The 26,503-nt window shown below is 37.5% G+C and overlaps 2 protein-coding genes, 2 long non-coding RNA genes and 1 pseudogene across 4 annotated transcripts; 3 read left to right on the top strand and 2 right to left on the bottom strand.

Annotated features, from left to right (window-relative positions):
* Window positions 1-2,437: 2,437 nt before the first annotated feature.
* LOC149103479 (DNA damage-regulated autophagy modulator protein 1-like) lies at window positions 2,438-5,689 on the top strand. The gene is made up of 2 exons (XM_089272502.1): window positions 2,438-2,867; window positions 4,934-5,689. Exons 1-2 carry the CDS (start codon window positions 2,499-2,501, stop codon window positions 5,393-5,395), a joined length of 831 nt encoding a protein of 276 aa, XP_089128628.1. The 5' UTR covers window positions 2,438-2,498; the 3' UTR covers window positions 5,396-5,689.
* Window positions 5,690-7,517: 1,828 nt separating this feature from the next.
* LOC149103478 (uncharacterized) lies at window positions 7,518-12,718 on the top strand. The gene is made up of 5 exons (XR_016202198.1): window positions 7,518-8,122; window positions 8,641-8,707; window positions 9,199-9,256; window positions 9,685-9,782; window positions 12,602-12,718. It is a non-coding gene; the product is annotated as an uncharacterized LOC149103478 (long non-coding RNA).
* Window positions 12,719-13,278: 560 nt separating this feature from the next.
* On the bottom strand, window positions 13,279-17,221 carry LOC149103477 (uncharacterized). Its single transcript, XR_016202199.1, has 4 exons — window positions 16,977-17,221; window positions 16,284-16,357; window positions 15,783-15,848; window positions 13,279-14,780 (listed from the first exon to the last, which is right to left on the bottom strand). It is a non-coding gene; the product is annotated as an uncharacterized LOC149103477 (long non-coding RNA).
* Window positions 17,222-17,562: 341 nt separating this feature from the next.
* Window positions 17,563-20,198, bottom strand: LOC149103476 (uncharacterized; annotated as a pseudogene).
* A 2,023-nt stretch (window positions 20,199-22,221) lies between these two features.
* LOC110066077 (DNA damage-regulated autophagy modulator protein 2-like) lies at window positions 22,222-26,371 on the top strand. Its single transcript, XM_020773277.2, has 2 exons — window positions 22,222-22,756; window positions 24,885-26,371. The coding sequence occupies exons 1-2, from the start codon at window positions 22,373-22,375 to the stop codon at window positions 25,314-25,316; spliced, it is 816 nt and encodes a 271-aa protein (XP_020628936.2). The 5' UTR covers window positions 22,222-22,372; the 3' UTR covers window positions 25,317-26,371.
* The last annotated feature ends 132 nt before the right edge of the window (window positions 26,372-26,503 follow it).

The raw sequence follows: 26,503 nt of genomic DNA, 5'->3' as shown, positions 1-26,503 counted from the left end.
CTTATTGGTGCAAATTTTACTGTAAGAGGATCGAATTGGCTCTTAGCTTCGTTGAGCTGCTTTTGAAAGTAAACCTTTCTTCACCGTATTGGTGATTTTTAATGTAGTTGTATTCGTTATTTCATGACTAGTAACCAAGGCAACGAAAGCAGTTTCCTACTGATCTGGAACAAAGATAGAATTTTTTCGGGAAAAAACATTGATAACAATGGGTGACAGGCCTGCACAACTCCTATCCACGTGTAATAGCCGCTTTGAGAGTTTTGCTCGAACTAGTATGTCTTTGAGGATCTGCCCCTTTTGCATGGTACGATAGGGGGATCTTTGAATATTTCACTAAGCAATAATCTTGTTTTTAGGAGGACATTTCACCATTAGAGTATAGCCGTTAGAGGTCATAAGTCTGCGTGGTTTCCGCTGTTATATCCGCGTGTAATTTGTAGAGTTTGACATCTCTGTTTTTTGCCACGTGCTAGTTTTTTTGGCTCATTTGTACTGCAAGATATGTTTTAAGCTCTCTAAATATTAGCTCTGGAGGGACAAAGTTTGAAATATTCCGTGAACATGTTGCTTACTTGCATTTTGTATCATTACGCCGGGCCCGGCTGTTTGATTAACTGTTGCAAGTTATGCTGCTTCTTATCACGGGTGCCACATTTATATCTTTGTCCGGCTTCACCAGAGAGAGCTGTAGCTTTCCTTGTGGAAAGCTATAGATATATCTTAGATAGACGTTCTTATGTTTCTTGCATCAATTTTATCGAGCTTTTTGTCCTTCCAGTTTGTACGTTCTGGAACTGCAAATGTAGATGTTCACGCGCAAGTCTGTGGACTGTTCTGCGTGTTGTTTATGATATTGTGTGGTTTTGTTCAGGCAAAAAGCTCTGAATTTAGGAGTTCTTCCTACAATTGTTCAACCAGCTCCATGTTGTGGTCGCCATTGCTTTTATTTGCGATGTTGGCAGGTTTTCTTGAAACAGTTCATAGTCCCTGTTTTGTTAGGAGGCTCATAGCCTTGTCGATCAGGCGATGCCGCGGTTTCGATCCTTCTGGATCTCATCAGTTGCCGATAACAGGGAGTGGAAGAGACCAATGCTCGGTAACACTCCGCACCTGGCATATTTTTTTGGTATTATACACTCGTTCGGCGGATCGAGAATTCTTGATTGTGATTGGTAGTTTTGCCACCAGCGAATGGTGAGCATAAAGTCTTCGATCCTATTGTGCACAGCTTGACACTGTGTTTTCTATGATGGCTATAATGCTTATTTTCTCCAGCATGTGTGATTTGAATTTAAGGATAAAGCATAAGATAGTAATGCGTTGTAATTATACGGCATATCTCCAAGTTTTGGAGGGTTGTGTAGAGTATTTTGCACGCATTTCGTACTTTGTTTTTAGTGTAGCTAATGTACACCTTGGACTCACATGCTGTGATTGGATTAAGTTTTTACTCGCACGTGATAGGACGGGGCGTGCCTGGTAGAAATCAACAGTGATAACAATGGGGTGATAGGCCTACACAACTCCTATCCACGTGTAATGGCCGCTTTGAGAGTTTTGCTAGAGTTTGACAGGCCTACCCAACTTTGAGAGTTGTGTAGGCCTGTCACCCCATTCTTATCACTGAAACATAGTCGTTTGAATAGGGGTATGCAAAACTTTAAAAATAATCTGTAAAACAGTATTTGAGTAAAACAGCAGCGAATTTTCCCGGATTGCTTTTAGCCGTTTGCTCTATTGAAAGATCTTTGATAATAAATTCTGACCAGAAAAGGTTCGTGAAAGAACGAATTCAGTTACAATGTCACGATTCAGTTTTCACCACTGAGATGGAATCCCTTCTTGTAAACAATTTCTATTAAAAGCTGCTCTCGCCGAGGGCTCAACTCTGAAGAATTTATATCTCATTGGTAGGGGGGCTTATAGGTGGAAGAATTTTAGCGATTGACATTCGCGGAGTATATGAAAGAGGGAGCTTTTCAACCGAATTTTATTGCATGAAAATTTCATAGCACAGTCGCGAAAGGATTTGGGAAAATCAGCCTTGATCAAATGCGGTGCGATGATGTTCTCAATGCTATGGTTACCTGTGTTGTTCAGTATGAATTTAGTAAAAAATGCAAATGTAATTTTGAAGGCTGAGTACGTTGTACATACCAAGAAGAAGTAAATTAAAGACCGAAAATGTCGAGCGAAGGGCATTTTATAAAGAATTAAATACGTGAATTTTGGATGTAGATTCCGTGAAATCTTTACAAAATATTCATAGAAAGTCTGAGGCAAATCTTGATTGTTTTTGTTTCAAGTGACGTGATTTGACTGTAATTTTCAAGCATTCTCAACTACCTAGATGGTATAACGATAAAGTTGCCATAGCACTTGATTTTTAAACGATACAACGTGTTGAGCTGTTTCAGGGGGCTCTAATGTTTGACTATGTGCAGTGATATAGACAACCAGTAACTTGCAAATCTTAGTGTGTCTACAGCGTGTAAATGGCAACTATTTCGCGAGGCCTTGGATTTCTTCCCCTTTCATGGTCAATTCTCCTGGTTTTAGGCATGATATCTTCCTACATAATCGCGATTTGTCAACAAGATGTCGAGCCAGTTCTCTCGAGTGTTAGCAAAACAGCCGCTTTTGAGCCACAAGGCTCCATCTTCAACCAGTTTCTTGATACAGTAGCATTTGTTGGACTCATGACAGTGTTTGTGCGCTTTCTGCAAGTTGAAATGGCCTCCACAAGTGTCAAGGAAAGCAATACGGGATTAATCTATCGTTTAAGGGTGGCATCTATAACTTTTGGAATCGGATCTATGATAGGCGTGTCTATCGCTGGGAATTTCCGCTTTCCAAGGGGAGAGGTAAGTTAAGAATGCCAAAGTCAAGTCAAAAGAAGTGGCTAGAGGATTGTGGCCTACCAATAAATGGCAACATAAATTGGACTGCTGCCTATCTTTTAGCTAAAAAATCACAAAGAGCACTAAGCTGATAGAGTTTCAGTTTAAATTCTTACATAGACGTGTACCAACCAATAACTTCTTATTTAGAATAGGTCTACAGGGCGATGGAAAGTGCAGTTTTTGTCACACCTCCTCTGAGCCAATAATTCATCGTTTTTGGTCATGCCGCCAAACATCTCACTTTTGGAATAAACTTACTGAATGGCTGAAAAACTTAAATCTACTTCCTAGAGATTATGCTTTGACAAATATTACTGCTTTGGGTCTGAGGCCAGATATCTCTCAATTTGCGCTTCTTATCAATTACTGCTTTCTCTTAGCACGATATCACATATGGCTTGCTAAAACAAAAGATGATCATCCAAATCTTACGCATTTCATATGCACACTAAAATCACAATATGAAATAGAAACAAAACGTGGAGACATAAAGAAATGGAAATCTCTTACAGGATATATGAGGATTTAATCATTATTTTAGATTATATTTTCTATACCTATCGGTATCTATCTCCTACCCGTTAGCCTATTTCTAATCTCCTGTCAGATGGATAACTCATTTTAACTTTAATGTACCACATGCCTTTATATCTGCTTTTTATGTTTCTATAGTACAAGGTCAAGCTGTGATGATAACTATCTATTTTTCTTTTTTTGTCTTTGCCCCTTGTCGTCACTCAGATTCCATTAGATATTGTGTGCCACACCATTTCTGAAAGCATTTAATAAGGCCGGTCTACATGAGAAAGAGGGTAGCTGAGAGTCGGAGCCGTCTTCTGCAAAGAAACAACACGAAATTCTCTATTTTCCAATTGCCCATAATTCACTCTGTTTGCCCACCCAATTTTGCATAAACTATTGCTGTGAAATGCTCTTGGGAATATGCAGACCTCCCAAGAGCATTTCACAACAATATAGTTTATGCAGAATTTGGGGGGCAAACAAAGTAAATTACGGGCAATTGGAAAATAGAGAATGACCAAGCTAGGCTCTGCGTATGTTGAAGAACGCAGGCAACGACGGCAGATTTTTCGTATTTCTTTTTTTCGACTGATCGCTGGAATTACATATTTAGTCTGAGCAGGATATTAGACCGAGTTGCGTATTGAACAGATTTAGGTAGTTACGAAATTTGAAGGCAAAATACTGATCGATAAATATTTTTCTTATGCTAATTTCAGGCTCTCGATCTTTCGCGCCATTTTGATGTGGCGCTTTCCGTTATATTTACGAAGAGTTCCAGTGGAGAAAAAATAATGTCTGAGGTGTTATTAAGTGGTTACAAGATTTGGTAATGTGAAAACTACAGGGTAACGATGGTTTTAGAAAGGCGAAGCGATCAAAGGGTAGTTTCGTGACTGATCGAGTGAGACCGTTAATTTTGTCTGGTTTTTTTTTTTTTTTTTTGGTTTTTTGTTTTTACCTCACATCTGATTAGTGGCTACATATATCGACTAATCAACTTCCCTTTGTTTCCTGGAGTGTGAAGAAACACAAAACCTACAGCCCAAGGGGATGCACACATTTTCTGCAGAGCTGCTTAGTTGCTTAGTATTGGTACAGCGAGCCCAGAATCCGCCCTCCTTTTGTACTGGAAATGCTGCTTGGCCTTGATTTTAACAGGAAAATGCCCTAAATACTTAACGATTTTAAAGCACTCTTTGGAAAAAAAAAAATACCATGTCCGTCACCGGGACATGTAGCCCGTTTATTTCCATTTAAAGGCCAACCTTGGTTATCCGCTGTTAACTGGGGTTTGTGACTCAGCACGCCAGAAATACAATAACTCGTCGCAAAGTACATTCTAAGACGAAAGAGAGTGCCATTTTTGACGACAGAAAGCGCTGTATGAACATAAAGTGTATTTTTTTAATCGTTATCTCCTTTGCTATGTACTCTGTTAGGCCGAACATACCATCAAAAATTATCAAACAAACCGCTTTGATTTCATTTTCTCCCTCTGTTAGGAGTATGGGCAGCTGGGAATCGTTCATCTCACTGGAAGTTTGATAATTGGCCTTTGTGGAATCGCATACTGTTTTCTGGAATCCGCGGTCACATTTCAACTCGCCAAACTCTCAATGAACTCATGGGGAATGTTTGTCACTCGACTCCTGATAACTTGTGTCTTGACCGTCACCGGTATCATTCACGTGATCTTGAAAGTTTGGACAACCAATCACCTTTCACTACATGGAAACCCTCTTTACAAGGCTCCTTGGTTGCAGTTCAATGCTACAAATGAATTCTACCCAGAGCATGTCACCAGCAACTTAGGAGAGTGGCTAACATTTTTCCTGTTCGCTCTATTTTCGGTGACATTTTACAAGGAATTTCAGAAGATTTCAATCAATTTCAGTTGTTTTTCGAAGAACTCAGAACATTCTACAGACGAGAACTATTCAATTATTAACAACACAAACAATTAAGGGGCTCTCTTTTTCGGTGAATTAAAAGTTCTATTTTCATATTTAGCTCTTATTAACCGAGCAGGAGGTCTGTATGGGAGAATCTTGACCGTGGTCGTGAGTACAGACCGAACGCAGTGAGGTCTGTACTTACGACCGAGGTCAAGATTCTCCCATACAGACCGACTAAGCTCGGTTAATATTCAAATTTTAATTTGTGTATTTATTTTTTAATAATTTAATGTTATTTTGGATCGGGACCTTTCTGTAGATCACCTACGGGTGAGAAATCTTCCTGTTAAAATATCATTAAAATAAATAAGATGTTTATTATATGGCGCAAACAAGAGCAATTTAATTCGTTTAATGTAACTGCTTTATACCAGCTGACATTTTGCTTGCGAACGGCGATGAGCTGAATTTAATTCTGCCAAAGTTTGCTCGTCCTCTTTACTTTTTTTTCTCACCAGGCTTTTTGGCACTTCCATAAATAAATATTGTTAGATGAAAATAGTCAATGATTTTGCATTTTAGTTTGTAACTTTTTCACTGCAAAAAATTACCGGTCTAGATACCGGTCTAGATGAGAAAATCTAGACCGCTTTCAATATCGATTTCAGCCAATCAAATTCGTGAATTTGATAGTTCCCAGTCCTCATGAGACAGAGCCATATAATAATTAACAATTATTCCACGAGCGCGCGTTGGATATGAGTTGACTATAATTATCTCATACCCAACAAGCGCGAGTAGAATAATTGTTTTATTGAAAACGCCGCCAAAATGTAGAAAACTAAAATAAAATAAAAACTTAAAACACCCCAAAATATACGCTTACGCTTTCCATATTTGTATCATGACGGCTAAGCCAATGAAAACTCTTGAATTGCATGGTCCAATGACCCAGTTTTGAGTAATAATTAATATTATTGAAACTTAACATTAGATAAGAGTTCAGTTTAATTCGCCTGAAAACTCCAGAGGCTTAGGTAATTTGCAGTTAGTTTTGGTTTGAGGAGCTTTCCCCCAGTCAGTATAAGCAGCTTTTCCGGTTTTTCGCATCTTGCGATCACTATTATAATATTATGTATTCCTACTTAATTTAACTGTGTGTCATTTTGGCTTGTAATGAATGCTTACAACAATTTGTATTTATAGGCTATAATGCTTACTTTGGCTTGTAAGTACCTTACAACAACTATATTTATACGTTTTACATAATGGCTGTTATGGGAAATGAATTGAAGATGGCTCGAATCTCAGTGATCGGCTTTAATCCTTTTTAACGCTTTTCCACCCTTGTGGTGAAGGGTAATTGTGAGACTTTGCGAGAAAGCGAGAGTAGAGTTTCTCTCTGCGAGCCCAAACATGTTACTTCTTCAATTGCAAGCCCGAGACTTCAAAGTGTTTTTAATGCCAGCTCGACACGTTCAGATTCTTAGACGTTCGGGCATAATTTATAAACCAAACAAACAAATCGGTACGCCGAGACTTTCTTAGCCTTGCAAAAAATTGAGACGGCGAGACGCACATCACCGCGTAAACAACGTGACTGCGAAACTCGAAAATTTTGCGAGATCCGTGGTTTTCAGGGGCGTAGCTAGGGGAGTCCTGGGGTGTCTATGACCCTCCCCCTTTGTGAGCCATTTTTTAAGCAAACAAGCTACAACCGGTGGCGAAAACGACATGACAATCTGGTGAGTACTCTCATTTTGGCACAGTGTGACCCCCCTTTGAAAAATGCTGGCTACGCCCCTGGTTTTTGAAGGACCATTCGCCACCCCTTTAAGGACAACAAAATTGAAAAAAATTGACTAATAGTTTGTAAGATGGATCATCCCGCGGTGATATTGCTCCCTTAAAGCAATATGCAATTGCTCATAGCAAAGTTTCTAGGCCTACAAAAACATGTTAGGTAGCTGCCAAATTATAGATGGTATAATGCTGTTGGCATAACGACTACAAGGAGATGTTCCTTTTTGTTTTGCCTCGCGGAACCTGATGAACCACAGGTAGTCGTTACCAATATAGCGTCAAAAAATGTACGACTTTGACCTTGGTTATCCCTGCGAGGTTCAAGAACTACAAATATGTCGAGACCTGACTTAGTTGGTAAGTACACCAGTTAACCTTGCCTTACTAGCTAAAGAGCGATGAATCTTCTTATAGTAGAGGTTTGTCGCAATCTTTGCCATTTTTCACGTTATCTCTTCTTTTAGGCATTCGGATTGGCTAATAATGACTCGAATGTTTTCTTTTATGTTTCAAATTTAGTAGACTATTTTACAGCATTTGTACGCTTATAAAAAGGGAAGAACGAAATTTAAGTGCCATATTAAACAGTAAATCGTTTTACAAAGTATTTATAATATGGGGGACCCCTCAGAGTCGAAACCAGTGAAAATTTAAACTCAAATCTTTGCTATAATACTGACCTGCTTTAATCTGGCGCGAATATCTCAGTTATACATTTAATATTTGAATTGCAAATATGTTCCAAACCACGCGTGCACATGCTACTAATTATTCAGCTCGCCTATTGACTCTCAATGGCGGCCTTCCGCCTATGTTTGAGCAAAGAAACAAGGAAAGGTCTGTTACACTGAAACAGGACACCAGGAGAGTGTTGGAAAGGCTGGTGAAAAGATCCATGGACAGTCAACGAATCATTGGACCGAAAGAAAGATAACTTCAACCAACGCGAACATGATTTGGACCAAGCACAAGGAACACGTGTTTGATGCTAAAGTCAGTAAAAGAGTTTACTCGCTCCCTCGTACCTTTAATATGTTCCAAGGATTTATTTTAGTTCTTTTTAATTATGGATGTCATTTCATAATTCATAATTACTAGACTTGTTGATATTTGTCGTTTTATATATACGTTGTACTTGATGTGTGTGTTTTAAAACTGTTGTTGAAGCGGGCTAGACCGTTCTCGCTGAACTTGTTAGCTACTTGTTTGAAGTTTTCTTGGCTGTGTTTCAGTTTGGCTGAGTTATGTCGCCGAGCACTACTGAATATGATTATCTTCATAAATAGCTTTAGGCCTTTAGGGTCACCAAGGTTAAGTGAAATAAGGGTGTTGCGACGAAGCACTTTTGCAAATGTTCTTTAGACATTCCTCATCGGCAGATCCGGAACATTCAATCTGCGTTGTAGACGAAAATAACACGCCGTTATTCAGCGTCGGTTGCTTGCGGGGAATAAATTTGCGTCTACCGCCACACAGACTACTTATGTTATGTAACTTGTTTTGCATTTCAGGTTTGGGCCAAGAGAAGGGAAAGATGAGCCTTTTGCAGTGATTTGCTGTCAGGACCTTATAAGCTAGGTGAGGCCACCGGACATAAACATAATAAAGGGGCTCAGCTTAAATACTTAGAGCCATGATTTTTCTGATAAACAAAGATGCTCTCAAATTTAAATGAATCGTTAAAAATGACTATTCATTAAGCTAGAACATAATCAAATAGGTTGTAGGTAATGAAATACGAACGAGCATGACTAAGACCGGGATTTTCAAGATCACAATAATCATGATTTTGTTCGTGATTTCAAGATTTAATCTTTTAAAAATGTTTTGTTCAAAATATTGTGTTTTGTGTCTCCCTGCAAGGAAAAAAGTTTTATTTTAAGTAAATAATAATCGTCCACAAAGATTTGAGATACAAATAAACTTCAGAACTCTTTAAATGTAGTACGATCCGTCAGAAGGACGTTGAATCTTTGTAAAGGGCCGAAGATGTGCATTTTTAGCGCGGCTTTCATCCAACCAGTGTTTGTATGATAATTTTTCTGACGGTTTTTGTTTTCATTGTTTAGCTTGAGGGCAGAAGATGATGTTCGATTCGCTTCTGTGTCGAAAAGAGCATCTATTATGGTAAGCTAGGACTCTTATAATCAAAGCTCTTTTTTCTGTTACAATGTGCGTTCTACATGCATTCTTGTCAATGAGAACCCTCATCATTTATTAATGCCTTCATTCAGTGCTATCTAATGCTGATAATATACAGCTAGATGCGTGCAGATAGTTGTAAATGGGTGGGTTTTTTTAAACTGCCTGGAGCTCTGACAGGGTCGACGTTTAGAAATAAAGAAACCTCTAGTTGGCCGGTAAATTGTTCAACAAGTTTTCACAAGCTTTCGACTTGGTTACGTTATGTAGGTTGACTGTTCAGGATTTCACTTCCACTAAGAACTTCTAAATTCCAGGAGAAATTCTTAGGTAATATAGCTTTTGTGGAAAGTTCTTGTTTAAATAACAAATAAGTTACTACACATTGATTGATTCAAATTTGTTCCCAACAGTAAACGAATTGGGCCACAGTGACGATCGAGAGATTCTGAATTCTTACAAGAAAACACAACAACGGATGAACGAAACAGCGAAAACCACACTGGTCAAGGTATGTATGATCATTACCTTCTTATTATAAACATAAAAAAATACTAAGCGGCTGACGGTATCTTAAAATTATTAGTGAATCGGAAAGCAACAAGAGTATCCATAGCAACGATAACAGTTGTCCCCTTTATTTTGCGGAATGAATTTTTTTTGAGAGAATCTCTTTTGAGGTATGACAACAACAACATCTTTTGTTTAAACATGCACACGGTGGGTTTTATAGCTTATGGGACCGTGTAAAAAATGTTGATAGAATAGTAAAAAATTGAAAAAATGCAATTTTTGAAACTAATCTGCAAGACAGTTTCCGAGAAAAACAAGTCCTGATATCTGCTTAGAACACCTTCTTGTCTAGTTTGGCTGTCACTGACCGGCCAACCGATAAAGTATTGAACAATTGGCAGCCTTTTCGTAACTAGTTGCGGCCATCTCCAATTTAACTCGACGATGTTAATATTTTAGAACTCATGACTTATTTCGTCCATTTTGCCGAAAATAGCGTGTTCAACAAAATCTCTGATTGTACAGCTGATAAAACATAAAGACAAACTTACTCCGGGGCTAAATATATACATTGGCCAAGAAACGTAAAAGAGCAGTCTTTATGCGATGAAAATCGCGATTGCAGTCGATTCTCGACTGAAATCAATACAGTTCCTCGGGCGAATTACTAAGAAGTGGCGAGGAAGCCTTGCTACTTACTTATTTAGGCGTTGACTTCTTATTGGTGCAAATTTTACTGTAAGAGGATCGAATTGGCTCTTTTAGCTTCGTTGAGCTGCTTTTGAAAGTAAACCTTTCTTCACCGTGTTGGTGATTTTTGATGTAGTTTTATTCGTTATTTCATGACTAGTAACCAAGGCAACGAAAGCAGTTCCCTACTGATTTGGAACAAGGATAATTTTTTCTGGAAAAAACATGTTTTGAAACGTAGTCATTTAAATAGGGGTATGCAAACTTTGAAAATACTCCGTAAAACACTATTTGAGTAAAACAGCAGCGAATTTTCCCGGATTGCTTCTAGCCATTTGCTCTGTTGAAAGATCTTTGATAATAAATTCTGACCAGGAAATGTTCGCGAAAGAACGAATTCAGTTATAATGTCACGATTCAGTTTTCACCACTGAGATGGAATCCCTTCTTGTAAATAATTTCTACTACAAGCTACTATCGCTGAGGGCTCAACTCTGAAGAATTTATATCTCATTGGTAGGGGGGCTTATAATCGGAAGAATTTTAGTAATTGAGATTCACGGAGTATATGAAAGAGGGAGCTTTTCAACCGAATTTTATTGTATGAAAATTTCATAGCAGTCTCGAAAGGATTTGGGAAAATCAGCCTTGATCAAATGCGGCGCGATGGTGTTCTCAGAGCCATGGTTTCCTATGTTGTTGAGTATGAATTAAGTAAAAAATGCAGATGTAATTTTGAAGGTTGAATACGTTGTTCATACCAAGAAGAAGTAAATTAAAGACAGAAAATGTCGAGCGGAGGGCATTTTATAAAAGAATTAAATGCGGAAATTTTGGATGGAGATTCCGCGAAATCGTTACAAAATATTCACAGAAAGTGTGAAGCATATCTTTATTGTTCTTGTTTCAAGTGACGTGATTTGACTGTAATTTTCACGCATTTTGAACTTTGTCTTCTTAAACTTATTAATATTACATCAAGTTTAATCAAAGGAAATCATGACCGTGGGTGTATGGATATCTGATCTAATTAAGCATAGATTTTTACAATTTTATTCCTCTTTTTTCCCTTAGTTTTAGTTTCGATTGAAAAGATATATTAAACACTCAAGACAGTGTTTGACCACATTTCCAAACCTCGAGGTTCGTCCAAAATACTACGCTACGCGTCGTATTTTCAACTCTCTTCTCAATGTTTGAAAATGTGGTCAAACACGGTCTTTCGTGTTTGATACACTCTTTTTTATATAAGAATATATTTTATAAAATATCGAGGCTTAAATTTGCGAAATTTTAAGCATATTTTATGACTAAAACAGAGGCTGAGTTTGAAAAGAATATAATTTTTTGTGTCGAAAATTTGTCAACACAATACAATTATATGTTTTAAGCTAAAACTTATAAAAACGGCAAAATTAGCCATAAAAACAACAAAACAGCACTATTTCTGCAAGAAGTTGTGTGTGTCATAGAAGGCTTTATTGCCTGCAGTCTGGCTCCAAAATTACTTCAACGCCGTCTAGACACCAAACACTTGTAAATAATACCCCAATACATTCTGACACGAAAATTCACAAGAATATTTTCAGCCTAAAATCGGCAGAAAAAAAAAAACATATAGCCTAGGCCGGAAAACAATATTCTTGACATCGACTACGCAAAGCAGATTTAACACGTTTTGAACTTTGTCTTAAATATCGCGCCGAATACTTGGACTTGAACGCACTACTGCAGGTTTTAGTGCTTTTAGAGATTTTTCTAGCCGATAATGCAAGAAACTTTTTCTGGTCTAAGTTTTGTGTGTAATGATGAAGCCAGAGGATTCAAATGTACGGTTGATACGAAAATACAATAGTTTTAAATTATACTTGTTTGTTTGATCGATAAAAGCACGATTGCATTCTTGGCCCGACTTGTGAGGTTGAGATTGAAAGGAAAATTTAGACTTTTAAGGAAAAAACGAAAGTTAGTTCTTCAGCCAAAATAAATCCATAGTGTTGAGAAAGCCTAGTGCATGTAAATAGCAATTTCTGCATTACATATTAACACATGCAATGTTTCGCTTTTACAATTTATATTTTGTACTACTTAGAACGCTTCTAATGTTGGTTCTTTTTTGCTTTGCAGGATGGAACTCGAGAAAGTTTATTATCAGTGATGAAGAGCCACAAAAGCAACTTTACGACTAGAACTCTCGTAGCCGAATGAAACTGCAAACATACTGAATAAAATTGTTAAATCTTGCACAGTCTCAGTAGAAATGTATTTTAAAAAACAACGGCGGCCCTGAGTTTTAGTGGAAAATGTACCAAGTCTTTGGCAGCGGAGTAGACGCGCTTTTGAAAGGAGCCCGATATAGCATAAAAAAAACTAAGTCTTTTGGCGGGAAAATAGACGCGCTTTGAAAGAAGTCTGATATTGCATCGAAAAAAACTAAGTCTTTTGGCGGGAAAAAAGCCTGCTCTTTTAAATGGAGTTTGTCATTGAGTCAAAAATGAACTAAGTCTTTTGGCGGGAAAAAAGCCTGCTCTTTTAAATGGAGTTTGTCATTGAGTCAAAAATGAACTAAGTCTTTTGGCGGGAAAAATCTGTGCAGCTTGCAACTGGATTTCACCCATCAAAAGATAGATTTTATTTTGATTTGTTGCTAGACCCTGTTTAAAAGTGCAGAAATTTTTCCCGGCTCGGCAACCCTACATAGTCAAAAAATAGTAAAAGAGATAGCCTACATTCCGACTAGTTTCCAGGCCCCTTTCAAAAGCGCGAATTTTTGTGTGTTTCTCTTGTAAATAAAGCAAGACTCATTTATTGATTTCAACAGTTGTTTCTTTTATTTCTTAATTAATTGAAAGTGTCAACATACTATTAATTGCATTTCTCTACACTTCTATTACGAGAAATATCTCTGATTACAAAGATCAATAAAAATAAGCATACGTTAACAATAATGTATTAAATGCTTACAATGTAAAATTCTTCTTGATTAACAATTACAAAGTGTCGATTGGAGGTAAAAGTCCGCCTAGTAGCTACACAAACAAGCAAATCTTTGCAGAAAATCCCAACTCGCCGCTTAAAATTTCATTTTACTGTTCGAAGAAATTGAAGATGAAAATTCACGTTTACCCTCCTTCATAACAGCATAGTAAAGTTTAAAAATGTAAACAAGAGACGAAAGCTTCATCGCATTTTGCATTTAAATCTGAACTTTAAGTGCTGTCACGAAAACAGAGCAACATTACCTCGTATTATTGTCGTCAATTTTCACCTTGAAATATCTAGAATATAGAAATAAGTATCTATACAGATATATTGACTAGCTCTCCGAACAAAATAAACGTACAAGAACTTTGATGAAGACAAAATATTAACTATTTAACGAGGGTCTGTGATAAAAACTACGTAAATAAACAATGTCGCTGTCGAATAACGCTATGAATATAAATTTTTGAAACCTCCGCAAGGTTTTAGTGCGCTATTTGGACGCGAGATCGAAATAAATTTTATAAAATTGTGAACGAGTTAAAATTATAAGCCAGACATGTAATTTGTTATATTTGCTATGTTGAACTGAAATATTTGCTTTGTTGTAAAATATTCATCAACCAATAAAATATTCAGAAGTCTATAAATTTCATTATCACGATCGTCACTCGATAAATTTGGTGTATCATCAAGATAAATTATTCCTAGTTGAATTTTTTCTTAATGTCTCGTGAAGCACCCACTCTAAACATTTCTAGTTGTCATTGAACTTCTTCTCAGCTTTTTGCAGTCTTTAAAACCATCTTTATGACTTTTTGGTCTGTTGTTTTTTCTTTCGCGTGTTTTGACCCTGATAAATTTCTACTTAAAGCATCCTTAAGTTTGAAAGCAGTAAATTTTGTCCATCTCAAAAATTGCTTATATATTGTAACATAAGTCCTCGTAACTTTCTTTAATAACTTGTTCAACCTTCAAATTCTCCTCACAAGCCTTCACTTATTTCTTCGAGTGCTACATAAGAGAATTTCATTATATATCATGCAAGACAATTCACTGGTCACGTAGTCGCCTGACCTAGAAAGCCAACCATTATTTCATATGTAATAATTACACCTATGTTTTGATCACCGTTTACAGCTCAATTGTTGAGATTTCTGTTATTTAATTACCTAATCAGAAGTACAAGGAGTAAACGTGAATTTCGAATCCATTTGTTTTATCCCGAATCCTAATTCTTCATGTGAGCAGTCACTCTTTGCCATCCAGCGGACATCTACATGAGACACTTATCTTTCAGTCCTTTAGTCCGGGGCAGACGAATCTGTGTAGAAAAATGTACAAAATCCTTGTAAATATATTTTTTTGCCTTTAAACTTAGCTTCTATCAATTATAACAAAGAGGGGAATTAATTTATATTGAACAATGAAAACGCTTTCCCCCTAAGTGGCCAGGAGCGCGTGGCAAAATAATTTATATTTTATTTGCATCAATTAGGTTGAAGGTTATTCAAGGTCAGCGAATTTGCAAGGGTGTTAATCCACGTTATTGCCGCGAAAAGCAAGAATTGTTTTTGAATTTCGGTAAAACACGATAGCAAACTGTCACATTTTTCTCTTCGTACCTGGTGACCGTGACATGTGGCTTGAAACAAAATCAATTAGTCATGTTCTAAACAAGGAAGGGCCTGGGTACGGGGAGGGGGGGGGCGCTTAATCGACGGGGCTCAGTGATTGACAATCATCAAACTAAAACATGCATTCATAATTTCACATCTTTGAAAGTCGCTGTGGAACCACGAGCCACTTTGAAAATGTTATAACGCAATTTATCATCAATAAGAGGACAGACGCATAAAAAAAAACTGACGTCAATTTGTTAACTTCATGACAGTAAAACTTAGGGCTTTATTCTTTCAAAGGTGTGAAATTATGACTGCAAGTTTTCGTTTGCCGATTGTCAGTCATTAAGCATTGATGCATCAGACATTGAAATATAATATTGTTTGATATAAATGTTTGCTTTCACTTAAAACCACTCTCATTTGGAAAACGCCATATATTTGCGATCATTTTCTACTCATTTCTTCTTAATCGATTTTAACGTACACCCCCCCCCCCCTCCCTTCTCCTAAATTTGAAATAAGCGCCCCGGGCGCTAATTCGAGGATTTACGGTATTCCAAATTGAAATTTAACCAGCTTAGAAATTGTAAATCAGTTTTTAGCAAATCACAAAAGGGGAGTCGGATGGGCGGAGGGAAGGGGTTAGGTGGGGAATTGAAATTTGTAAAATAAATGAAACACTAAATTAAAAATCAACTCACGTTTTTCGTTCAATCTTTAACAACGACAGTCGTCTATCCCGAAACATTCTCACTTCTAGCTCAGAACTTTTCACCCAATTTACAAATAAAGAAAGGAAACAGCGCATTAGAACGTCAAAAGAAGTTAAAGAAATCCAAGACACAAGATCCAACACACCTAAAGCTGTTGAAAATGAAGGTGGATTTAGTCCTTTCCCACGGGAGGTTTGAGATCTTTGCTATTATCCGAAAACACTGATTACTATTCAGCAGTAAGAAAAAATGGGAATCAATGACGAGATTACATTTTTCAGTTACAAATAGTTCAGTAAAGCTTTGTCCTAAACTGTGGTTTAGGACTTCGAAAGGCTAAATTTAATCTGTCTCAACATTCAATCCATGTATATCAGCGTTGGCACCGTGTTGGTAACTTGCTTTGGCAGAAAGTTTGTAACCATTAAAGTTCTATGTAAGGCACAGAATGCAATATAGAGTACAGAGGATGGAGATGTAATTTCTTACCTGATCTGCGATGCACATGCATTTGTGTTTGGGTTCTGGATGGTATTCTCAAGGTAATGTCAGAGCTCTCTCGCCTGCGGGATACGATAAACATATCTAAATTACTATAAAACCGTGTGAGATAACAACAATGTATCCGCCGATAATTTAAAGGTAAATGTGAGCTCGTGTTTTACCATTATCACATAATCTACCAAGTTGTTTAAATAAAATCAACTCTGGATTTTGCAGATACTAAATCCTTCAAGAACATACTGTGATGAAACAAGATTGAGTTAAGGTTCAATTTAATAATGAATACCTGAACTGTAAACTTTTTGGCGCGTGCTGCTCTAGAACGATAGCGTGTACGTAATAAAGTGCTGACCAGAAAATATTCAAAATTTTACCAGACAGTTTTCACTTTATCGCGAGTTTTAATGACGAAAAAAGACTGAATAAATATATAGTAAATTGAGAGCACAAATTTGATTGGAGAACAACAATCACGCAAAGTACATCAGTCTAAATGAGGCAATGAGACTCATCCACATCAATTGTAATAAAAGCATTTTATCCCTCTCCACAAAGTAGTGAATAGAAAGTTCTGTACAAGCCAAACTAGCAACTGCAGAGTAAATATTTTAAGCGGTTATTTTCGCGCCAAAGCGTAGATATTTCTACAAAATGCATCATATTGATATCATTTCTTACCTTTGGAAGTTCAAATGTAAATTTTACTGAGAGTGCAGAGTGAAAGCCTTCTTCGAAGAAACACGTGCTCCAACGTTTGCTTGATAAATGGCTCTTTCAGAGGAAATTTGTGCTTCTCATAGTCCCAAACGGTGACAATCCTCAGAAATTCAAAGTTTGGATGTTTTCTTTAGCTGATGAACGGGAAAGAAGATGTATTTCGGCGTGAAATGTTTAACGTTCGTGACAAACGTCCAACCGAAGAGGTCAACATGACGAGTGACAAATCTTTATCACGTGCATAATTTGCAATTTAAACTTAAACGTTTGTGGAACGTGCGTTGGAATTGTTGTCCCGGAGGGAATTATTTGATTGGCTCTCCAATCCTTCATTGTAACTATGATTGTAATAAGCGTGGGAAATTTGAAATTTCTTCCTTCCCAAATGTATCGAACAGAAAGTTAAATGAATTAGGATTTGGGCATGAAAACGTACCGACAAAGCTTTTATATACAAATCGGAGCGCTTCGTTTCTTTCAAGCGTGTTCTTTCTTCCTCCACATCTTTCTTTTTCCCCATGATTTATTTATTTCTAAGCTAACTTACAAGACTTTGATGTAAGAGCTCGTTTGTAGTTTAGTGCTTCTGTTCAATCATACGCTTCCTTTAAAAAGTTAGAAATGAATTAGTAAAAGTGTTGCTCCCACAAACACTGACTGAGGTGCAAGTCGTACTTATTTTCACCCCTTGGATACACCAATTCGTTCTATTTTTATTTATTTATTTATTTATTTATTTATTTATCTATTTATTTATTTATTTATTTTCAGTTTAATTCCCTGACAGGTACCCGAAGAACAGTACTTTTACAGCCGTCACAAGTTAAGGGCCACAGTGAAACTGTGGCCTTCAATTTTAACCCTAACTCTGACGGGGGGAGAGGGCTCTCTCCGTCTTCGACACTGTCAAAAAAAAAAAAACCATATTATTAAAATAACTGTCCTTCCCGGACAATTATTAAAATAATTGTCCTTTTCGCCTGAAAATAGCTGACTACATTCCCTGTTAAATTCGTTTTAACTGAGTAAAAACCCATAAACAGAAACCGTTTTTCACTGACTCGGGTATATTTGTACTAAACGGTAAAAATTACAAAAAGTTCCAAGTATCAGTGAGGCTACTTTGTTATCGCACAGGTCCGGCCACAGATACAATTAGCCAGCAATCCTAATCCTTGAAAGCGAGAGACAATGAGCTAAGAGAAAAACTGACTCTTACGGTTCCTCAATAGCGATTATGAATTATTTTTGGATCATTTGAAGCCAGGTGACATTTCTGCTTTCGGGCGCGCGTATTCCTCGGGATCGAAAGTCGAAAGATACAAAAGTATTACCAGAAAGTTTCAGTAAATTGTCTTGAAGGATTGAAATATGGCTACGAATGGAGATCTTCCCCTTCTTTGAAGTCGTCAGTACTGTCTTTACATCGTTTTAGTCGTCACTCTAGTCTTTGCTTGATACTACCTTCGTGTAATCCCCATTCTTGCGCCTTGCTAGGACATTGTTCTCAATGCAGCAGACTTCAATGGAGAACATTTGAAACTCTGTGTAAAATACACAGCGTACAGCGTCAAACACGGACATGCAACCCACTGCCCCGCGATGTTGATCACGTGTAAAATAAATCCGCCGTCGCTTGGGTTCTACCACACGCTCCCGCTGAACTTGGAATAAGAATGCTATTTCAAGAACCTATATCCTACCCCAGTGAAAGGTATGATGCTGACACTTCAGCTAACACTTCAGCTGACTCTCGGAATATCATGTTCAGCTACACTCTTTACTTAAAAGATAGCACTCTTCCTCTTGATTCAATCTCCTCCTCGAAATTGTATTGGAAACTTATAGAAATTATTCAGGTCTATCCTTCAGCACGGCATAAATTTAGTACCTTGTTTCAGAATAGTGGTGATCTTAATTGGGAAGTGATCTATCAAATTCCTCATGTTGTCACGCTTGACACTAAAACAAGAGTTTTTCAGTATAAATTACTTAATCGAATAATTCATACCAACAAATCCTTACACAAAATGAAAATGATTGATTCACCCCTCTGCACTTGCAAAATTTCAGATGAATCTCTCGAGCATCTTTTTTGTAGGTGTGATTTCATTGTAGCATTCTGGATGTCTGTTGTTCTTTGGCTTAAATCCTTGCACATTGCTATCGATTCTCTAAACGACTGTGACATAATTTTTGGACTGACGCAAAAAAGGTCTCATTGGTTGCTTTTAAATCATATTATCATCGCTGGAAAGCTAGTTATTTACCACAGTCTTCTGAAGAACATTTTACCATCATTGCGTCATCTCATGATAAAATTAGATCACATAGAATCCATTGAACGATCTATAGCCATAAAGAACAATTGACTTAAAATCCACGAAGGAAAGTGGAAGCCTCTCATTAATTAGAGATACTCATTTGTATCTTTTTTATTGAATATTTATTGTATAGACACTTTTTTCTGCATTGTTACAAAACTTATGTAGTGTTGTAAGCGTTGTAAACCTTATTGATTTATTTCCGTTTCGGGTGTTAAGTTTAAGTAGTGTGAAGTAGTGTGAAGTAGTGTAGTATACAATGTGGATGTAAAAGTAGTATGTAAAGTAATTAAGTAAATTACTATGTAGTGTAGAAGTGTATGGCAGTGCAATATACAATGTAGGTGTAACTTAATTAATGAATGTAATGCAGTTATAAAAATAAATAAATAGATAAAGAAAAAAAAAAAAGTAAACGAGACTGTTTCAGCAGAAGGGAAAAACTTCCTACCGAAACGCTCGACAACTTAATCGCTGAATTAAAAATTAAGAACCTTGGCAAAGAGCCGCAAAAAAAAAAAAAAAGAAAAAGAAAGAAAAAAGAAAGAAAGAAAGGTATAATGCAGGACAGCGGAGTCAGTCGGAAGGCAAATACACATTTCGAATTGACGCCAGCTTTGATCACGTGGTAGCTAATAACAGTCCGGAACCAGTAGTAAAGCACGCCGCTGAAAAGCAGTAATGCGGTCCCAGCGTCATGAAGTTTCATACGAGAGGATCCTGTGATGATGTTGCCCGTGAGGTTGAGGCTTTCCTGAATAAAAGACAGAATGCAAACGGATAAGTTTTAAAAACAGCCACCGTGCATACGGCGGCTGCGCCCCCAGTACGAACGGCAGTCAAAACCGAGCTGTCCTACCGAAACGACACGATAATAGTCTTTTTCTTCGCAGCTAACAAAAATAGGGGCAGATGTAAAGTTGCTTTAGCCTCTTCTAATGGTTAACTTGAGAATTCCGGGTTTAGTTTGACGAGGAACAACCTATTTTTTTCAGAATTACACAAAGAGTATCTTACCTGGCGAAACTCGACGAACTACGAGCGAGTGGCTGGTGCCCCTTTTTTGGAGCCAAATCTGCAGCTTGGAGACAAAAACTGTTTCATATTTTTCACTTTTTACAATCTGATAGATTATGGTTTTTAGGATCGTAAATCCCTTTTCGGAAATATTTAATGCTATATCCAGCGAGAAAAATTGCCCGATTTCTGTGCCTTTCCTATAACATACATTGACGTCAGGACAGTAAAAGGTTTTCCCGCCCGCTGAATATTCAAATTCAGTCGCGTCAGCCGTATGCAAGGAAAGCTTTCCAGAAATTGCCTGGACATAAGGGACCGGTTATTATTTATCGCCTGGGGGGTGGCGGAGGATTTTCGGCTCAAGACAGTAACATTTAGCTGATACCCCCTTTAAATGTTATTTCATTGACGTATCCCCCTCATAGCTATTGATAAATTTCGTGAACCCCTACCCTACCTAGCGCGCGACAATTTCTGCAGTTATCGTAAAAACGACGAGTTACTGATTATTGTACTGTTTTATAGCAGAAATTTTTTCCAAAGCAACACGCGCTCTCTTTGGCTACTGTGAGGTCACATGACATTTAAAGATAACACTATTTTTTAATTCCCATGCTCCTCGGTGAAATACGCAGTGGTTTCGGTTGGAAACGAAATGGAACAGTCCTTGCCAATAAAGGTTTTCAAATGCAGACAAATGGTACACACTTATCCCGTTTCATGTTTGTTATTGAAAATTTGTACTGTTCTACTTGGCGGGAATTTCTCACCGTTTTCACGCGAATGGAAAGCGCGCCAAATAACGAACCATTCTCGAGTAAATTGAGGTGTCTCGGTTCCAGTACTCGTGGAGTCTTGCTAGCTTGATGTACTTTAGGACCCAGGAGTAATCGGTTTAATTTGTCAGAGTAAGGTAAGGTAACAAAACAATGGCTATAGGTGGTATACGTACATACTACTCTTAGGCGCTTCATACCGCTGAAACTGTACTCCGGAAACATGGAGTTGGGCCGTGATGATCCATTTGAAATGATTGCGAAAATACAGCAACGTGGATAAAAAGATAACTTATTGTCAGTAGTGATAGAAGTCCTAATTTCTTAAAGCTAACCTTGATCTTTGAACGTCATAAAACGTTAGCGTTTTTCGGTGGTAATTTAGATTTTTTTATTCCATTTCAGTTACACCCCCAATTATAAGATTCCATTAACGCACACGTGCTCGAACTGAACCACTTTTAAAGAGACATTCAGGTGAAAACTGACTGATTAATGGTGCTTTGTGGGTTTTTTAATGTTCTCAGAAGAAGAAACTGTAGACTATTTTTTTTTTTTGAAAAAAAAAAGATATCTTCGGATTGACTGTAAAATGAGGCGAAAGAATCACGATTATTTCTTAACCGCATTCTAAATTCCTTAGAGTTGGAATGAAATTAATACATGTGAAGGCTATTTTGTTATGTCACTTTATATCACAGGTTAAATTGCATCTTCTTTTTGCAAGATCACTCAGTTTTTCTTTCAACATCTCAGGTGAAATTACAACAAGATATTATTCCGGAATAGCGTGGGCGAGATATCCGGTGGATAGGCAACAGGATATGTTGGCTGGGGAAAATTGAATTGAGAAATTTAAATCTCCTATACATTGCGCACAATTGATGACAGAAAAACACATGGCAGGCAAAGATGTTTTCTTTTGTTCCCGCGAAATAAATTACCCCGTAGTTTTGTCAATTTATCCAAAGGGGAATTCAATTCATCTGTAAAACCGTATTAAGAGTTGTTTCTATCCAAATAATTACACTTTTGTTTGAAATGATTGGAGCATATCATGCAGCGTTGGTTGTTGACACCTGATTTGCGAGTCGCCGCTGACGGATTTCAAAAGAATTAGCATACTCGCCCACTCAAGGAGGTTTATTTGTAAACGCGGACTTAGGCATTGAGGGGAGGTCAATCCTCAGTACACTCGCCATGACTTAGCGGGTAAATACAAAGATTTACTGACGGAATGAGCGATACCGACAAGCGCGGGTTTTGTTTAAGACCCGGCCTGGGTTGTATAGTGTTAGTATGGATTTTAATAGCCACAATCTCACTGGTCCTATCGTACTCCATCGCCCGTTCAACTGGACATGTCTCACCTTTTGTTCCCGCTATTAGCGACATAACTTCCAAGAACCCCGAAGGAGCCATTTTCGCCGAGTTATTCAACGCGACCGCCGTTTTCACTCTAGTTATGATGGCCATTCGGTACTACCAAGTCAAGATGATAAATAGACAGGTAGAAGGCGGTGAATCATCACATCTATCTCAACTTAACATACTCAGCGTCGTTTTCGGCGTTGGAAGTGCTTTGGGAGCGTCCTTTGTCGCTAATTTCAGATCCTCAGAGGTGAGTTTATAGTACAAGTTTTAAAGCTAGTTGTAGCCGAGATCGCTCAGCTAAATTAAAAACCTATCTCAAGCAAAGTCGTTTTTAATAAATTTGCAAGAGAATTAAGGAGATTTATGCGGCTTAAAACGCGGGAAATATACCTTCCGGGCAAAACCAAACAGGCTGTTCGCCATCGGTGAATGTTTAGATCTCTCCAATCTAAGCATTTTATACTGTAGCCACACGGCGATCACAGAATCTTCCATTTTACTGGAGGAATCGTTTCGCTTTTCTCGTAATTGAATCTGTCTTTACTTATGCGTAAAGTTTACGTACGAATTTGGACACGCAAGATTGACTTATTAAAATTTCGTTTCGTCTCACTTAACGACCAGCGTCGTGTTCGAACTCGAGGTTGGCTATTGTACACTCTCTCTATAGCTCTAATTATAAACAGCAATTTAAGGAGTGGCATATCTGCTTTGAGACAAAACTTAACGAAACCGTTCAAAAACATTTCACTTCCAACTTCTATCAAAACTCGCCAATTGTTTATTTTTTTCCCATTTTCACATGAATAGCCAGTCCTTTTGAATTTTGTATTAATTGAATAGGTGATTCGCTAATGCCCGCTCGCACGTACAAGCGTTAAAAGTTTCGTCGCTTTTGTGGAATTAGTTTTTCTTTTTAGATTACTCTGTCTTGTTTTCCATTTAGCGGCTGATAAGCAGGTAATGCTTTTAGTAACTACAAGGAGAACAGTTTTTTTGGATTTGTCGTGTCGTGCATGTCTTTGAAAGAAAACCGAGATCTGGAAGGTCATTACCCATGACGACAGGATCAAAGCTTGTTATTTTCATTAACTTTCTAAAACATCATTTTGCCGTCCTGTTACCTAGAGACTGTTTGTCGTTGCAAAGAATTGTCCTAAACCTAATTAATGAAATTTCAAATTACAAATATTAAAGGAGATCTGAGAATTTTCTGTCCTCGTAAGAAAGCTGATAATTCTTCGCCGTCCACCTCTGAAAACAATTCAAAAGTTTGCATGCCAACCGTAATCCGCCGTACAGCGCCCTTTTTAAAAAGCTCAATTTGGAGCTCTTAAGAGGTACACGCGGGTTTCTATTGGCTGGTTACAGCAGTTTTTAAATGCCACGTAAGATTAACATTAAAAGGCATTTGTTGAGAGGATGGGATCACCAGATTAAGTTTCGCAGAGGCGTGTAAACTAACCCGGAGATCTGAGCTTTTAAGTCTGTTTAATTATAATTAGATAATCGCTTGAGCTTGCCATAGTTTGTTGATATTCTTTTCTGCTATTCTGCTTTCTTAGCGGTTACCATCGTCAAAGCTAACAAAAGAGGCTATTTTTACTTCCCACAAGTTTAAAACTTTTCTTTTTCATTGCAATTTTCAGGTTCAGTTTAATTGGATCCTTGCCGGTATAAAGCATTTTTATTTGCCGTCTCTGAATCCTTCAACTAGCTAGTTCCGCACTGTTTCATTGTTAGATATTTTGACCTGTTTACCAAGAGACTTACCAAGAGACTTACCAAGTAAACTTTTCTTATTTTCAAGGTTCGGTTGTTGAACTGTGACCGGCTTTATAAAGGTCTTTCGATTAGTAACTGAAAAAAAAAAAAAAAAAAAACAAGGGAAGAAACATATTTCTTAGCCCAGACAAACTTCGCGTCTTTTTAGAGGTTTTAGTTCAACGTTGAACTAAATTTGTCATTAGGGCGAGTTTCTCTTTTTCGTGGCTCGCGCGTTCTTCAGTCTTGATTTGGCAACCGAGCGACAGATCTATGTCACTTCGCGATAGGCCAAATAATTAGGACTTCGGCTAAAAACCTTAGTCTCCAGTTTCTTGCGAAAACTGACTCTAATAATAACTTTTCAAATATTATATTGCAGAATCATTTAAGGGCTAAAAATGTTTGTGACGTGTGACATTCCCCAATCTTAACTACCTGATTGTTACATTTTGTTCGTCATTACCTCTTGGTGAATTGAACTTCAGCAAAGGGTTTCTTCGATTTTAAAGATGATTTTATACATCGTCAAAAATTAATTAGCTTAGCATACAGTGACATTGTTTCTAGAACTAATGACTCACTAATAGAATATAAAATTGATCTTAAAGGTTAACAACTCTTACTCGGTTATGCACATAATCGGAGCCGCACTCCTTTTTACCAGCGGTGCTGCGTATTGTTGGGCCCAGACATTCACAACCTATCAACTGGCCAAGTTCAACGTCAACGACAAGTCTGTCTTCACCGCGCGCCTGGCCATTTCAAGTATTCTTACACTAAGTACCTTGCTGTTCTTGATCTGCGGAGGACTGGGTTATCACGACAAGACGCCCGACACGGTTTTAATTGTGGGTAATTTAGCCGAGTGGCTTGCGGCTTGGTGTTTTGGTTTGTTTGGGTTGACGTTCTTTAAAGAATTTCAAAACCTTTCTTTAAAAGTTCAATGCATACCTAGATGTAGTGGACAGAATAGCGACGCCCTTAAATATTCCACTATTCCTGTCTCTGGTCTCGATGAAAACATCACGGACAGCGATTGACGAAGCAGCAAATTTAAGGGGGCTGTATCCGCCTACCTAAAGGAGTCATGACAACAGCAGCACAGAAAATAAGAGACTTCAACTTTCTGTGTTTCCACTGTCGGTGATACGATAATAGGTATTTCAATTTAGGTAGATAATTTAAAATATCATTTCCTTGAAAATTAATTATCAAAGTCATGTTATTTAAGGTGAATTTCAACAAATACTTGTAAAAATTTTTTTTTTCATTCAATTTAATTAATCAATTTAACAAGACTGATAATATAAAACCGAATTGTTCTAAACACAAATAATTTTAGATCCCAAATCTAAGATACATAAATCTATTTTATTTTTGTACGGATCAATAATCGTCTTTTGTGATAAGGCTAGAAATTCATACTCTGAGACAGCCAAGATCAACCTTTCTTTTAAGCCTCTCCAACTTGACTAAGTGAAGGTGTTCTCTATGTTCATTGTTGTACCGTAATAATTCTATTTAGTGCCTTCTGAGCGTCCCCCTAGCCTTAAAAATTGAATATCTGCTTTAATTTTGAAGTAGTCGTGCCAAAGCCACAATACGGAGTCAATCTTGCGTTTATTGTTCACACAGCTTCCACAGAGGAAGTGGTGTGAGCTGAACTTTCATGTGTAGCTGTTTTCGAGACATCGCCGGTTTTGACTCAGGTTTTTAGAGATGTGGAGGGAGTATGACAAAGTTCAAACCCAACGTATTTATTATTTTTCGCCCTTTCCTTGAGGCGGAAACTAAAATTAAGGCCCAGAGGTGCTAAATCGGATCATTACAGTATCTACAGTAGACAACATGGTAGGGTAGACTGGAGATATTTGTTTTGACAGATCACTTTATTGGTTTAGTACTGAAATTTATCGAAAGACTAAATATCTTGCCAACCCAGCAAGCGGCTAATGTTATCACAGACACAGAGGACAAAAGACAGTTAATTTTAATTTTATCCAGACAAAATAGTTTCATTATTTTGTAACACTGCTGGTGAGATGCCTATTCCCATCTAAAAATAGCTCATTTGAATAAAGAATGTTTCAAAGAATTGGTTGTACGTAGTTCTCGGGAAAACGAACATTTTCAGGGAGGTCAGCTAGCTGTGGGAACTCCCTCGTGTAAAGGACAGGTCTCCTCGTCGGAAATTTTGAAATGAACCCCTGTGAGGTACCAAGATCTT

Source organism: Orbicella faveolata, unplaced genomic scaffold (assembly GCF_042242905.1).
Source record: "Orbicella faveolata isolate gen_17 unplaced genomic scaffold, um_ofav_v1 contig_35, whole genome shotgun sequence".
Lineage (NCBI taxonomy): Eukaryota > Metazoa > Cnidaria > Anthozoa > Scleractinia > Merulinidae > Orbicella > Orbicella faveolata.
This window is presented reverse-complemented; position numbering and strand designations above follow the sequence as displayed.

Bases quoted from the DNA above. Each gene is read 5' to 3' on its own strand.
- LOC149103479 (XM_089272502.1), top strand. From the start codon at position 2,499: ATGGCAACTATTTCGCGAGGCCTTGGATTTCTTCCCCTTTCATGGTCA. The intron at 2,868-4,933 runs GTAAGTTAAGAA...TCCCTCTGTTAG, and splicing joins TCCGCTTTCCAAGGGGAGAG to GAGTATGGGCAGCTGGGAAT.
- LOC110066077 (XM_020773277.2), top strand. From the start codon at position 22,373: ATGAGCGATACCGACAAGCGCGGGTTTTGTTTAAGACCCGGCCTGGGT. The intron at 22,757-24,884 runs GTGAGTTTATAG...TTGATCTTAAAG, and splicing joins CTAATTTCAGATCCTCAGAG to GTTAACAACTCTTACTCGGT.